Source organism: Pyrenophora tritici-repentis, chromosome 5 (genome assembly GCF_003171515.1).
Source record: "Pyrenophora tritici-repentis strain M4 chromosome 5, whole genome shotgun sequence".
NCBI lineage: Eukaryota > Fungi > Ascomycota > Dothideomycetes > Pleosporales > Pleosporaceae > Pyrenophora > Pyrenophora tritici-repentis.
The window spans coordinates 570,990-585,656 of NC_089394.1; the positions used below are offsets into that span (position 1 = coordinate 570,990).

The following is a 14,667-nucleotide window of genomic DNA, read 5'->3' on the forward strand; positions in this document are numbered from 1 at the left end:
CAACCCTCTTCAAACTCTTACCGTACCACGTCGCAGTGCAAACGATGGCTTGTCCTGCCGTCCGAACAAAGCAGTCGGGTGTGAGGCAGGGCCGCGACTAGCCTCATCAGCCGCAGAGGAGAGCATGGTTAACATGGTGTGGGCAAGCTGCCAGGTCAGCGGCGACCGACTCCACACAACCTGGGCGCGTTACCCTACCCTACCCTACCCTACCCTACCGCTACCTTTGGCCGACCAGCCGATGAGGGAGAGGGAGGGGGGTCTTGTTCACCAGCCGCCAGTCAGCCGCCGGAACAGAGGGTACTCGGGCGGGCTTCGTGACAGGCGATCAACGGCGACTGAGGGCTGCCGATTGACGTCGAGGTATCCACCCACTTATAGCGATCCCTTATTCCTGAGCTCATTCCGTGCCCCCTCTTTCTGCGGTGATGCAAACATTGCCATTTGCAACCTTCTAGAACAAACGCCCTGCTGTATATGAGCGCCGTCCCCGTGACCAATACTGCTAGAAAACAATTTTTCCCGTCTTACCATCTACACGCGACTTTTTCGTCCATATCTGCTGTGTACAGCATAGCTGCCGCCACTGCTGCTTCCGATAGCCAGCACCAGCACCAGCACCAGCACCAGCACCAAGACTAGACGAACCGAAGGCCGACTAAAGCAAGGCTTTGCCGTGATAGCTCAACCGGCACCCGACCTGCACAAAACAGTCATATTCGGTTTCACACCCTGTGCCCCCCAGACAGAGCACTGAGCCCCGAGCCCCTCACATAAACGTCTAAAGCTCTAGCAACCTGCAACGGCGCTCACAACAACAACGGGCCGACCCTTTCGTCATCCATTAAGCCCAATCTAGCCACAGCCAGTGAATCGGAAAGCCGCACGGCCCGCTACTGAGGCGCGAAAAAATATCCGCCGCGCCCAGACTGTTGCCATAGTTGCGACACCAGTACACGGAGGTGTCAACAGCATCTCATCCGGCTTGAGGAGCACTTTCTGTCCATCGGATTTGCTGTTCGGTCTTTACACAAAAATGTCGGTAACCGACGACAAGGTTCGTGTACCCCTCCATCAGTCCACTTGCTCTTGCCTAGACCCCGCCATGTCTCGCCGCACCCTCAGCGCGCATGAGCCTCTCTCTCCTGTACCTATTGCATTACGCGCCAACAGCCTTAACCACCTAACCTAAAACTTTCGCGACAGAGCGGCGACATCATGTCCATCCCCGGCGCCGAGGACCAGATCGACCCGGCCACGTTTGAGCAGATTCTCGAAATGGACGAAGACGAGGTCGAGCGCGAGTTCAGCAAAAGCATCGTCTATGACTTCTTCGGCCAGGCCGACCAGACCTTCAAGAAGATGGACAAGGAACTGTGAGTCTCCGCTCTATTGCTGCCCGCGCATCGTCACGATGACGTGCGTGCCTGTGCGCCCTCACTTGGCCACCATCAACCCCGACGCCGTGCTGGAGCCGTGGCTAACGCGACACAGCGAGGAGAAGAAGGAAGGCAAATACCTCAAAGAGCTTAGCGAGCTTGGTCACTTCCTCAAGGGCTCGTCCGCCACGCTTGGCCTCACCAAAGTCAAGGACTCGTGCGAGAAGATACAGCACTACGGCCAACTGAAGGATGATGCAGGCACAAAAGACATCACAGAGGAGCAGGCGCAGGAGAACCTCGCCAAGATCATCAAGCAGGCCAAGACCGAGTTTGACGATGTTACCATTATCCTCAAGAAGTTCTACGCCGATCCAGATCTTCCTGCCCCTGCTGCCCCTGCGCCCGCTGTTGCGACAACCACGCCCACAAAGGCCACGACCACCGTCTAGAGCCTACTATAGCTGGAGCTACGGCGCGAGCACCTGACTCGCACTCGCCACGCTCAGCTGGGGGTTACGGGACTACGGGCAGCAACGTCTCGCATCGTACGCTCCAAGGAGCCACATGCGACTCCAACTTGCTGTCCCGCCGTCCCGGTCCGCCAAATCTAACGAACCTCGTTCTGTGCGGCACTTCTTCTCCCGTGTTCCTAGGAACGCTTCTTGTGTACATGTCAGATGTTGTCTTTGTGAGGGAGGAAACCCAGTATCAGTACCCTACATAGCTTGCATGAATTCGTCCGATTTTTCTTCTCTGCTGTATCGCATCCATTCCATGTCTTCTGCAGGTGACTGACATGAAATCGTCCGCTAAAGGCGTCTCCCATATGCCGTAGAATGTTCTTCAGCCCTACGGGCGCTGATCGTGAAGAGCCGAACACCCAAGGCGCTTGAGACAAAGCGGCGCGCATGTCACCGACCCCACCTCTGGTACGTCACTCTTTGCACATGGCTGTCCCCATAGACGGTACTGCATATGATAGGCTACCTATTCGGCCCATCAAAGTCAACACCACAAGCGGTTCTCATCAATACCATCTTTCTTGGTACGGCTCTCCGTAGTCGTGCCGATATTGCCGCCCGTCATGTGTTTCTTAGTTTGGCACGCCTGATTCGCCCCTTCTCCTCCCTTCACAACACTCATTTAGACTGCGTTTCCAGCTTCTCATGTTGGTTTATCGTACGATAGCATTGCACCGAGCCGCTATTGGACCATCCACCCAACACTCTGCCGTCTCCACTGCAGCCGCGTCTCGAACCACCCGCCGCCTCGCCAAAAATAAAATCATCAGTACTTCACCAGATCAAGTCTTCGAACCCCGGTCATTCACCACCTCAACAACCATGGGCAAGAAAAGGTCCAAGGGCGAGTACAACGACTTTCTAGATGGAGAGAAACTGCGCGACAATACAGAGATTAGAACAACACTACAAGGCTTCGCAGCCAGAGACATTTCACCTCCTCCAGCACGTCAAAGTCAGACGAAAGATTACAAAAAGGGAAAGAGCGGAGCGAAAAAGCCGCCATTGACACACTTTCTCTGTCTCCCCTTGGTCACCGACACAAGCCGACCGCAACTCCAGCAAGGATTAGAAAAGTTCAAGGAAGAGCTAGCCAAGGATGGCCCTGTACCTACAAAAGCAGTGCGTCCAGTTGGCACCTTGCACCTCACACTCGGAGTCATGAGCCTCAATGCTCAAGAGCTAGAAGAGGCTAAGCAATACCTTGAAGATCTGGACCTGCACATGCTACTCCGAGACATCACGCACCGCTGCATAGCAAAGAAAGCCGCCGAAGACGGCGAGATAGCTGAGAATCTCAATGCAGCAGCTATGCCAGACACGGATGCCTTGACCGTCAACCTAGAATCTCTGGTTCCCATGCAAGCACCGCACAAGACGAGTATACTCTATGCGGAACCGCGGGACGTATCACAGCGGTTAGAGTCTTTTGCTTTGACACTGAGAGAGCAGTTTGCTGAGAAGGGGTTTTTGGTCGAGGATACGCGACCGCTGAGACTTCACGCTACTATTATGAACACCATCTATGCGAAACCGAAGCGTGGCAGGGGCGGCAGGACAAAGAGCGCAAGACTTAGGGATGGGCTGAAGTATGTGGAACACAAGGTCTCACCGCACCATCATGATGGCGAGGATGGAGTGCATAACGAAGATGGAGCTTCTACGGCGGGTTCGGTTGATGAGGATACGACGGCGCCGCCAGACCCGTCAACAGCTGAAGAGAGGAATGATGGGGCTGTGGGTGAGGGCCACGGTCCAGATGGCAAGAGCTGGATGCGGTTCGATGCTAGAAACCTCATTGACAAGTATAAGGGTTTTGTATGGGCGGAGAATGTACGAGTGGATAAAGTGTACATATGTGAGATGGGTGCCAAGAAGATATGGAGTGGGTCGCATGAAGGAGAGGGAGAGGTGCTGGATGAGCAGTACAAAGTTGTTGCTTCAAAGGCTATTTTCGATTGAAGTATATTCTAGATCCATAGGTTTGGGTAATTGGCAGTGGCACTGTTCTTCCTCAAAGTACAAAGTACGTCTTAGCAACAACCATGCAAAACCCATACATCTACAACACCACAGTCCCAGAACCCCCCATTCCAAAACACACCACCAACACACACTCACCCCCTCCTCTCCAACTTCCCAATCGCACTCTCCACCATCTCCACTTCCCCAACCAACCTCTCCTTCCTCCTCGCCAAATCTCTCATCCCCTTCTCCCCCGCCCTAGCATAAAGTTCCAACTCCCTCTTCGCCAAGCCCTCCCGATCCCTAAGTGCCTTCTCCCCACTCCCCTGCACCTTTTTAAACTGCTTGAGAGCCGCCACAAACTCGGCGGGCGGCGGGTGACTATACGTGTGAATCTTTGCCTGTAGGCCCAGCAGCGTAGCTTTAGCGTGGAGTAGGTCTGCAGAAGATTTTGTGTGGCGGGCGAGGGCGCCGTGTTGGGTTTGTTCGAGGATCTTGATGCTGGTGGTTAGGAGGGTGGAGTGCAGGGTGAGGAGCGTAGTAAATGTGTTTGTGAGGTGGAAGCGGGCGTCTTGGAGGTCCTGGGGGAGGGTTTGCGTGGTGGTTTCCAGGAGCGTGGTGCATCGTGTGGGCAAGTCTGTGATGTTGGGGGGGGTTTAGTGGGTCTGCGATTTTGCAGAGGTAGGAGAGTATGATGGTGAGTTGGGTGGATACGGCCGAGGCGATGGTGATGATGTTGGTGGAGAAGGTGGACATGTCGTTGGAGAGGATGTCGAGGTCGGTGGGCGGGATTTGGTTGTTTAGTTGCGCGACTACTATGTCTATGGCTGCGTGTAGATCGGGCGTTATGTCGTCTGTGCCGGCTCCGGCTTTGGATCCGAGGTCTGAGAGGGTGGTTGTAAGGATTTGAGATGTGAGGAGTGTGGTGCGAGTTGTTGATAGCGTCTGGGTTACCTTTTGTTAGCATGACTTGTGTGTGTGAAGATAATATTTCTGGGAAATTCAATATCTTGGTTGATGTATTGTCTATCTTGACAAACTTCAACTTGATGCTTTGCCAAACATGTAAACAAACAGATAAACACAGCTTCAAGAAAGTCTGAATGCGGTCAAAAGACCATTGAATAATCACGGGTCAAATTCATAAACAAACATGACCATATCTCACATACCCTATGTATCTCATCATGCACACGCTGCCTTTTCGTATCTCGCGTCGAGCCATTGGGATTGAGCTTCCGAGTGCACAGATCCTTGTACAGGACGTCAAAGTTCGGATTGCGCTGCAATACTGCAGGATCGACCGGTGGAAGCATTCTCGTTATCCTTGGTTGAGTTTCGAAAGACTTGATTTATGTGGCTGAGAGGACACGCGATGGTAGTACCAGGGTAGGTGCAGATGCAACTGCGGGCCCCGGGAGAGAGAGCTAGATCGGAATGGGACTAGCGGCTTGGCTGGACGCTCAATGGGCTTGCGTCGGTGAATCCTGCATCTCTCACTTTGATTTGAAGTATTGTCTGCAGAGCTTATGTATGTTGGAGCTTGGCTTATGAATTTCAGAAACGGACGTAATAGGTGAGAATCGACGGTGGAATTACGTACTCTACCTCTGTGCCCCGTCAACAATCTTCCTGTACAAGTCGCCTCCGCGTTGGCCCTAGAGCGGATATTCATTGTTCATAACGCACGATACTTGAAAGTGAACACAAAAAACTATGGAGAGCAGACTGCCGTGGTCTTCTAGAGCTCAGACCAGTTCCAAAGTACATTTCTGACCTCGCATTATCAACACGCACAGCCAAGGAGTGCTTCATGCTCACGCAGTCTGTAACAATCTCGATAATCCGGAAGACGGCCGTCCGTTGGCTGCCTGTGCATGAGAAGGTCCTTAGATCAAGGTCGTAGATTGTACGACGACAAGTCGAACAGACTGATGCTTATCAGATCTTAGATAACCTGTACTGGAGCGAGGGGTATACCTTACCGGAAGGTCTACAATTCTGCCAATGCTATGTGATGATTATCGATAAATTCAGCATCTAAGTACAGGGTAGTTTGACTTGGTAGCTTGGCAAACATTGGATAACAAGGTGTAACAAATCAATATCAGAGGCACTTAATCTGGAAAAAGTAGTAACAATGTATTGTCTACAAGGAACAAGCGAAATCGCTATCGTCCCACGATAACAGGGGGGCTGTACGCTTGGGGAGTCTAAGATACGCAAGTAAGGCTGCTTGTCCTAGCAGCAAACGCCGTCACATGACCCAAAATTGCCACATGTGTGGCAACGCTACGCATACAAGAGTAATAACAATACATCTATGTTGCAAAAGTCGTTTCTACAGCAAAAAAGAAAGAAGAAGAACTAAAAACAAGACAGCCTTGCCTTTAAAGGCGGCCGAAACCATGTGTGGGTATATACCGTGCTTTCGCTCTAACAGTGTAGTGATTGCGCCCGTTAGAGAAAAGAATCAGGCGAGTGATAAGAAAGAAAAGAAGAAAAAAAGTCGCCATCTAGAAGAAACAAAAGTTCAAACAACAACACCATCACCGTAGACCCTGAACCCAACCCAAGTCCTAGCGCTGGAAGAAAAACCGAAAACCATGGATAAAAAGACCGATCGTAAAAAGGGGGGAGGAAAGGCGTGTGAACCGTAGCCCCTGGGTATATTACAATGCTGTAGCGTGGAGCAAGGCGCGAAAGCGCCAAAGGGTCCATGAACGCCAAACCGTACCAAGAAGACATGCGCTGGCGGAACCACACCGTTGACATGCCGAACGCCCCTATGGTGAAACACTTTTAGTTGCCGACTCGCTGCGAAACGCGACCACGCTCCAGCTGCTCGACACGGTCCTTTGAGTCGGTGCGCGTCATGCGAAATCGGGCCAAAGCAGCTGCGGCTTCTTCGTGATCCCGAGCCAGACGTCGGAGAGCTGCCTTGGCTTCTTCGAGGGGAATGCTGTCGCTGCGCTTGGGGCTGTTGGCCCTCGAGGGGCGCTGGCTGGACGGGTTTGAAGTAGGCGAAGGCAAGTAGCGAATGCTGTTAGCTCGGGTGCTAGCAACACTAAGGCCATTTTTGGTGCTACCAGGACGGCTGCTGCGAAACTCTGTACTGACAGACTCCTGGCTGCGGTTGTCCGTGTTGTCGCGTGCAGGCGAATTCTTTCGAGAACGGACGTAGTTGGGGTCGTCGCGCTTGATCATGTGACGAAATTGCTGAGTTTGGGAGTCAAGAACCCAGCGTTGGTATCCGGCACCACCGTTGGCGTTACCAGGGACAAAGTTGTCGTTTTCGTCCCAGCACTTGACCCAGGCGACATCGTCGACTCTGAAGAAGCCGGCTTGCACTTCTTTACCCTTGTCGTTCTTGATGGTGACCGTCTTCTTGCGCTTGTAGAATTCGGGCTCAAGGAAGTAGCGGCCAATAGCGTGAGAGTACTTTAATGGGATGGGTCGCTCTAAGAGGGTGTACTCTTTGCCGTCTGATCCTTTGGTGGTTCGTGTTGTGTTGGTCACTGTCGTTGAAGCGTTCTTGGGGGTCGCGATCAAGAACCAGCCTCGACCAGGAATACTCTCGTACTGGCCTGGGACCGGACTGTTCCACTCTTCAACGACTCTCGATGAGAGCTCATTCTTACTGGACTTGAACCATTTATGGGGCGCAAAGGCCTTTTGAGTGGCCACGAATAGGTTAGGGGCCATTGTAATAGTAGTTGTGAACTGGCGGTATAGTTCAGTGGCCGCTGGTGTACGTCGTCCTGCGGGGACAGCCGGCAGCAGTAGTGGGCCTTGATGTCCGGGGGTGGCAAGGAGTTGAAGAGCTTTCTTGCAAAAAAAGCTGAGTTCTATTTCCGGAAAGCAAGTGGAGAGACGGTCAGTGGCGGGATGGGATGGACCAAAGCTGAAGGGAAACGGGGCGAAGTCTGAATATGACTAGCCGAAGACCGCCGGTCACTGCGTGCAGCGCACGACTGTGTCGCTATGAGGAGCGAGGCAAGCCTTCGACGAGCGTGGTTTACTGGGCGCGTGAAGGGAATTCGAAACAAAGGCCTGGGGTGTCTAAATATTAAAGCACGGGAGCTAAAATAGGACTTAGTTTGAAAATCTTTCCAGGCTGACGGAAGGGAAATTGCTGGTTGCGCTCCGGCCTACCGTGGGTAGCAGTGTGGGCCATGGTCCAGTAGTCGAAAATCATATGCGAATGTACGCACAGTCAACCGCAAGTCATCGCCCGAACGTATCGGAAAGTGTGGAAAAACCAGGCCTGTTAATGATTCGTCATGATCCACTATTACGGTCGTCTACTCAGCGGTACCAGGCCCACGTTGGGCTGGTACCGACCAGTCTTGCAACTGCGGAAACCACTGATTGCTATGGTTGCATGTGGTCGACCGCATTCGTGCCTCCCTCGCAGCAGGCCACCTGCGTCGATAAAGTGCGGCCATGGGCCAATCGCGTCGCCAGTCAGCCATGCGTGGACAGATAACGCGATCAAGGGACGTCAAGAGTAAGCCTGCGAAAGCGAAATTGTCAGGGCAGGCACAGACTGCGACAGCTTCAGAGCGGTGTGATGCTAGGTTGAGGTGTGCGGATGGAAAGGGATTGAGTGGAGCGCCAGGCTTCGTCCTGACTAGATCTCGGGGAAGCACAGCCGTAAGCTTACCTGGCCGTTAGCGACAGTGCTCAACACATGGCACCTCCCGTCAAACAAGCATCTAGAAAGCAAATAAGCGACAAAAACAAATAAAGCCGCCCCCAAGTTACTGTAATCAATCCGAATATCCTCATCAACCTTGGATAGTCAGAGTAGATGCCCAAGCAAGTCCAGGGTTGCGCCCGTCACCCACCATCACGCTTCCCCCCAGATCCATCGCTTCCCCACCCACAACACGTCCGAGTTTCTAATGCCATGAAACACCCGCAATTCCACGTGCTAACACACCAACAAGCCAGCACCTTGCTTCTCGGCGCGCAAGCAAATGTCCATGGTACCTGTCAGATGCCCACGAGGCCAGTCCTTCCCTTGGCCTTGGCCATGAGCCAGAGGCAATGCCCTCCAGGACGTGCGACACGACTAGGATTCCTGCAGGCCCGATTGAGGCTCTGTGCACCCTCCTTCCGACTCGCACGGCTTTACTATCGGGTGTCCTATCTCAACTTGCTGGCGGTGAGTAGCGCATCCGCCTCCACCTCTGTCTTACCAAGCCTTGTCTTGGGCTTGCTGGCTGAGTCTGATTCCGTCCCATGTGTTGAGCTGTCTGCAATGCTACGCGCATGCGGCAACTTGCTGCTTGCAGCCAGGTGCTTGCTTATGCAGCCACAGCAAGCAGCAAGAATAGCTCATCCATAGCTCATCCATAGCTGTAGATATGGTTTCTGATAAGCAACATGGCGCCATGCAGTCTGAGCGCTAGCATCCAACTCATGTTGGTCCGAGTAAGCGCGGTGTTGATCTCCGGTAATGGGAAGCCGTGCTTCCCCAACACCCTATATGTGTTCTCAGCACGTGAAGACGACGACCTTGACTTGACCACATCGCATTCGGTGCTGGGAGCAGACGCTACGTCATTTGATTCACAACCCTTGCGGAAAAATATTGCAATGGCAGTGTGCTGCCGCCGGCAGTTCAAGCTGCGCGCCGTTGATCGCTTCGCATGTTTGAGCCTGGTGCACACACTGCATGTCGCACGTCACGGCACGGCAGAGTACAAGTCCTAGATTTTGGCTCGTTTTCATTGCATTCCTACGGCTTCTGTCCTTTGATATCCGTGGTCGTCCCGCAGTAACATGTCGCAATGTTTTTTTTGAAGTGCATGCCTCTCCTCATACCATATCGAAGGGTAATGTGAGCCGAAGAGGATGAAAAGCCTTCCCATTGAGATCGTAACTAATCAGAGAGACGCCTTGTATGCCCCGCCCCAAAAGTGAAAATCCACACACATCTACGACTCGGTCTTGACACGGGCCTTGCCGTTGGTCACCTTGACACCGATCTGCTTGGCCCGGGCGATGATGTCGATGCGCTTTCGTGCTGAGACGGCGTGTGCGATCCTGGACATGAATTAGTACGCTGCGTGATACATAGCATCTGTGGGCAAACGTACTCTGCGGCGAAGGTGCTGTTGTGCATGAGGAGAAGGTCAACATCGGCGACGTTGTTGACGACAAAGGCCTTGTGGCCGCTGGGCATCATGTGGCGGGTCTTCCTGTTTGAGCCGTATCCGATCTGTGAGGCGCTCGTCAGCCCTCGTCCTTCAAATACCCTGCATCAAATTCCAATCCTCGTCGAAAACAATCCTCTCCGCTTCGAACAGTAATGGCGATCCGTACCTTGGGCATAGCAGCCTGACCCTTGAACCGCCTGCGGACGCGGTTGTCGATACCCTTGGGCTTGCGCCATGAGGGGTCGACGCCTATCCATTGTCAGATTCCGAATCCTTCACTCCTGCATCCAGTGTCTCTTACACATAAAGCGGTCCGACTGGTGGCGGTTGAAGCGCTTGCGGTCTGTTGTATACGTCAGTCGCGAAATTTCGAGCTCATCGAGGCAGGCTGGGCGTACGCTTCTTGACGATCGGGACATGCTTCTTAGCGGCGACCATCTGCATAGAGTCAGTACAGCATCAGCAATCTTTTGGGCTATACGCACTTTGACTGCTGTGTGGTTAGTTGTCGTCGGGGGGAAATTGGACGTTGTCGTGGTTGAAGCCGAAAATCAAGCCCAGCACTGTTGACTGCAAGCACGCTAAGAGAAGCTAAGCGAGTCGTCCGAGCCACCAGCGAGGCGCAACGACCACCAAAATTTATCGCCGAGCATCTACCCCAACACTCAGCAAGACAGTATGTCTTTGCGCCCTTGTCATCAGACGAAGCTGCAAGTGCAAAAAGTGTCATTTTACATGGAGTGTAATATAAGCATTAAGTTGCGTGTTTGCTGGAAAAACAGTCTTGCCTCCAGCAGTATGGCAATTTAGCTCTGTAGCAAGTAGCACTCACTTGTCAACCACGTTTATTGTGAAAAGGCACTCGGCACCTGAATTACTCATGCTGAGCTAGTCTATGTGGATGCTTAAACTTTGCTGCAATGCCGCAAAATCTGTCCAAGGGTATGTAGTACTCCTGTGAACGTCGTAACCATGCATCATGTAAAGCTGCTCACTGAAACATAAACTGCCACCAGCCATCCTAATAGCAAATCAAGCCATATACCGCAACTCCATGCTGATCAATAGAAAGTATGCACTGAGAAAGCCTAAGACCGTTGTATTCGCGACGGCGAATACGACGAAGCTTCTAGTACTCTTCATCCATCACCTCCTCTGGGACATCGCCGCGCTTTTCCTTTTTGACCCAGTCAACAAAGTCGTCAATGACCGACGGCCATGATGATTCTTCGGTCCAAAAACTCATCGCCTCGTCCTCCAGAGTAAGCTGTGCGAATTTGAGAGTCTCGTTCCACATGTCTTTGTTGACGCTCTTCTTGTACGACTCGGTGAGGAACTCAGACCACCAAGTCAGCCATGGCGTGTTGGAGCTTGACCACTTGACTGCGGAAAGGGGTGAACTGAAGAGCAAATCCCAGTATACGAGGGCAACTTCGAGTGCCACAGCCTTCTGACCCGCCGTCTTGGCAATGGGGAAAGTGTACTTGTATACTCTGGTGAAGAGATCTTTGTTGCCGGGCATGTCGCGTTTGAGAGTCTTGATGTACCTCTTCTGCTTATCGACTGTGTCGCAGCTGTAATCTTATTAACATCAAGATACTCTGCCAATCAAATCTGTGGCATGTAAGACTCACTTGCGCTCACTCCAGCCATTCACGAAGCCTTCGCGGCTCATTTCGCCTATCGTTGGCGCCTGCACGATCTCCAGAGCAACCAAAGCATCCAGGCCTTCGGCGTCCACCTCAACCTCCGTAAAGTATTGCATTGTTCCTTCAACTCCAACAATGTCCTTGTCCTGCGCACCAGCCTCTACGTAGTTGTTGAACAGCGTGTTGAGGGCAGACTTGGTCGCCGAAGAAGAAGCAGCCGGGTTAGGACCATGGGCATTGCCGTAGTACCTATATCTGATAGTCAGCTTCTATCCAACATATCTACCAGAGCTTTATGTCTAGGAGAGTCGAGTTGCACAAACTCTATGATCGTGTCACCGAGCAGAGCTAGCGTTACAGGAGGCTGTTGGACAGTCATAGCGACCAACTTCCTGAGCCGTCTCATACTCATATACACCATATCATAGAATCGTTGCTTTTGCTCAGCATCCAAGCAATGGAAGAATGCCAGACATGTGTGATAATTGGTAGCGGTGGCGGTCTTGGGGAAAGGCGGACCGAACAACGAGTCGAAGTGGGACAACTTTCTCCTGGAAAGTGTACAGCGAAAGGCTACATATTCATCGCCCGACGTTAGGAGAATATTTTCGTAATTGGGGATCTGGTCCAAGGACTCGTATTCTGCACAGATATCTTCGGTGAGGAACTGTTGCCTCTCCTGTAAGAAGGTCTGATGGTATGCGCCGGAAATGTCGAAGTCCAGACCCCAGCTCCGCTTCGATAAATGCCGCACCCAGGCGACGTAATCTTCAGGGTCATTGAAAGAGTGCGGATCTGGTAGAGGAATACCGCCTGAACCACCTCTCAATGAGACCGTTGTAAGCGAGGTTGGATCATGCTTAGTTATGAATGCATCACGGGAAAAACCAGTGATTGCATTAAATGAGTCTGGTAGGTTCAGAAGTAACGAGTCGGTCAAGTGGGAAGATGGATCGGAGGCTGTGATATCAAGCAGGCGAAGTGCGGTATCTGGTTGCGACCCCACGCTGCTATGCCGAGTTTGATGAGGTGAACTGAACTGACTCGGCGGTGGAGTGGCCGAGGGTATAAGAGCGAAGCCACTGTAGAGCACTTGGCTTAGGTGTTCGGCCTGCCGTCGATGGTGCTCTATTTGGGAACCTCCTTGTCCGCTCGCTAGCTGTAATGCTGAAACCGATAGTCTTTCCTCAACAAGATGCTGGTTTGGGCCTTCGAGAGCATGTGGGTCGAGGGTAGTACCATTCTCATCACAGGCAGCATGCTCTTTGATAGCAGATGGTGACTGAATAGGGGAATCCAGTGTAGACAGGCGGTTTCGCAGTGGAGGTACTCGGCTCGAAGAACTGACAGAGCGCGAGCTAGAGCATGAGCTGATAGAGCTGATTCGTTCTCGACGATTGCGCCCGGCTAGTTGTCTGGCTCTATCCTGCGATGAACCAAACATGATGTGCTATGCCAGTATCGACAGTTCCGATGCAAATGAGTGTCAAATGGTCGCATGCAAAGTATGGTGATCAACTCAGGAGGAAAAGGAAGCTGGTGATGTGTTTTGTTGTGGCCGGGGTGGTGGTGTGGTCGGTCAGGTGAAGTAGTAGCGATGTTTTCTCCGATCGGGCAGAAAGACCATAGCACATAAGAGCTGCCGTGTGCTTCCTTCCTCAAGAGCCATGACTGGTGACTGCTCTAATTGTGCGATTGCGCGCAGCGACGTCTCTAGCCTGACATCATCCATGACTTGCGCATGGCTTGATCTGTGCCTTCCACTTCATTCCATCACGGCCCATATACCCTCTGAAACCAGACACTTTGCCCATGCATTCCATGTTTTCCACCACAAGTATGATGCGTTGTATCCAAGCCTCAGTCGATCGATCGGTCGGTCATCGAAATTGTGCGAACGTCCCAGTCGGTCCACGGATATTGGAGAAATGCGCAAAAGCAGAAAAAAATGGCAGAAGAAGGGAAATAAGAAAGAACATGATACTTACGAGTTCACGGCGTTCTGTGCGTCCCAGCCATGGCTTTTCAGCGCCCTTATAGCCGAGTTACGGTCAAGTTGAGTGAAATTTATAAACTGCTGGATTGCCGCCTTTTGCTGCGTGGTATAGACTGTAGGCATCTTGAATTAGTGGCGTGTCAGGCCCCGAGTGCAGGTTGTCGAGTCCAAATGTGTGCTGTTGCGGGGTTGGGAAGGTGAGTGGCGCGAGTAGAGTGTGCTGTACTTGGTACGAGGCAGCTCGTAAACTAAGCGACAACAAGGAGAAGTGAAGTGGGAAAGCTTCAAGGCTGATCGGGCGTGTGGTAATGCAGAACCGTGGTCAATAGGCAAGCTTGTGATATCTTGGGCGTGACGCACTGTCGAGGCAGCGAATGTAGCCGACCCCGCCCGCAGCCCACCATTGGCCCCTTGTTTATGCGCCGAGCTACAGAACCAAGGCCGCAACATGCTGTGCACCAAAACCTCACTTTGAGAAGAATCGCGATGGAATAAGTAAGAAAATTGGAACATACCTTCTTCATCTGGCTTTGTGCTCTTCTTGACAGATTTGGCCATTTTCTCTGGGCGGTCTGGAGTCACCGTACTCTCCGACTTGCGTTTTGGTCTCATGATGGAATCCGCGTCTCCAGTCGTGTTGACTGAATGGAGTGGACGAGATTGCTCGGGACCGTGATTGACACTGCGAATGCTCGGGGAAGCTGGAGTTGGCCGACTAGGAGGAAGCTCGTGCACCTCGTCGATAGCTGTGCAGAACAACCGATTGACTAAGTCGCGCAGCCGATGTACCATAACAACGACAAGGTCGTTTGCTGAATGCCAAGCAACTCTGTAGCGTGTGTGGACAAGTTGTGGCTAGTGCCAAACAGATGGAAGGTTCGATGCAGCGAGTTCGTGATCATTTGTATTTCGAGAAAACCACTAGAAGGTACTCTGGTAGCGGAAGCGCGTAGAACGGCACCAGGCGCGGTACCCGTGAGCATTAGC

General features: G+C 52.4%; 6 protein-coding genes across 6 annotated transcripts; 2 read left to right on the plus strand and 4 right to left on the minus strand.

Moving 5' to 3' along the window:
- Positions 1-1,218: 1,218 nt before the first annotated feature.
- PtrM4_101920 (ArcB, HPt domain protein) lies at positions 1,219-1,831 on the plus strand (the record flags this gene model as incomplete). The annotated part of the gene is made up of 2 exons (XM_001936380.1): positions 1,219-1,376; positions 1,495-1,831. 2 exons carry the CDS (start codon positions 1,219-1,221, stop codon positions 1,829-1,831), a joined length of 495 nt encoding a protein of 164 aa, XP_001936415.1.
- Positions 1,832-2,725: 894 nt separating this feature from the next.
- PtrM4_101930 (AKAP7-NLS domain containing protein) lies at positions 2,726-3,865 on the plus strand (the record flags this gene model as incomplete). The annotated part of the gene is made up of 1 exon (XM_001936379.2): positions 2,726-3,865. One exon carries the CDS (start codon positions 2,726-2,728, stop codon positions 3,863-3,865), a length of 1,140 nt encoding a protein of 379 aa, XP_001936414.2.
- A 155-nt stretch (positions 3,866-4,020) lies between these two features.
- Positions 4,021-4,624, minus strand: PtrM4_101940 (DUF605 multi-domain protein; the record flags this gene model as incomplete). The annotated part of the gene is made up of 2 exons (XM_066107453.1): positions 4,021-4,449; positions 4,583-4,624. The coding sequence occupies 2 exons, from the start codon at positions 4,622-4,624 to the stop codon at positions 4,021-4,023; spliced, it is 471 nt and encodes a 156-aa protein (XP_065961902.1).
- A 2,046-nt stretch (positions 4,625-6,670) lies between these two features.
- PtrM4_101950 (uncharacterized protein) lies at positions 6,671-7,573 on the minus strand (the record flags this gene model as incomplete). The annotated part of the gene is made up of 1 exon (XM_001936377.1): positions 6,671-7,573. One exon carries the CDS (start codon positions 7,571-7,573, stop codon positions 6,671-6,673), a length of 903 nt encoding a protein of 300 aa, XP_001936412.1.
- A 2,240-nt stretch (positions 7,574-9,813) lies between these two features.
- On the minus strand, positions 9,814-10,479 carry PtrM4_101960 (60S ribosomal protein eL32; the record flags this gene model as incomplete). The annotated part of the gene is made up of 5 exons (XM_001936375.2): positions 9,814-9,922; positions 9,976-10,097; positions 10,202-10,284; positions 10,337-10,378; positions 10,434-10,479. The coding sequence occupies 5 exons, from the start codon at positions 10,477-10,479 to the stop codon at positions 9,814-9,816; spliced, it is 402 nt and encodes a 133-aa protein (XP_001936410.2).
- Positions 10,480-11,164: 685 nt separating this feature from the next.
- PtrM4_101970 (defective in cullin neddylation protein 1) lies at positions 11,165-14,292 on the minus strand (the record flags this gene model as incomplete). Its single annotated transcript, XM_001936374.2, has 5 exons — positions 11,165-11,609; positions 11,670-11,933; positions 12,008-13,042; positions 13,673-13,793; positions 14,196-14,292. 5 exons carry the CDS (start codon positions 14,290-14,292, stop codon positions 11,165-11,167), a joined length of 1,962 nt encoding a protein of 653 aa, XP_001936409.2.
- Between the last annotated feature and the right edge of the window lie 375 nt (positions 14,293-14,667).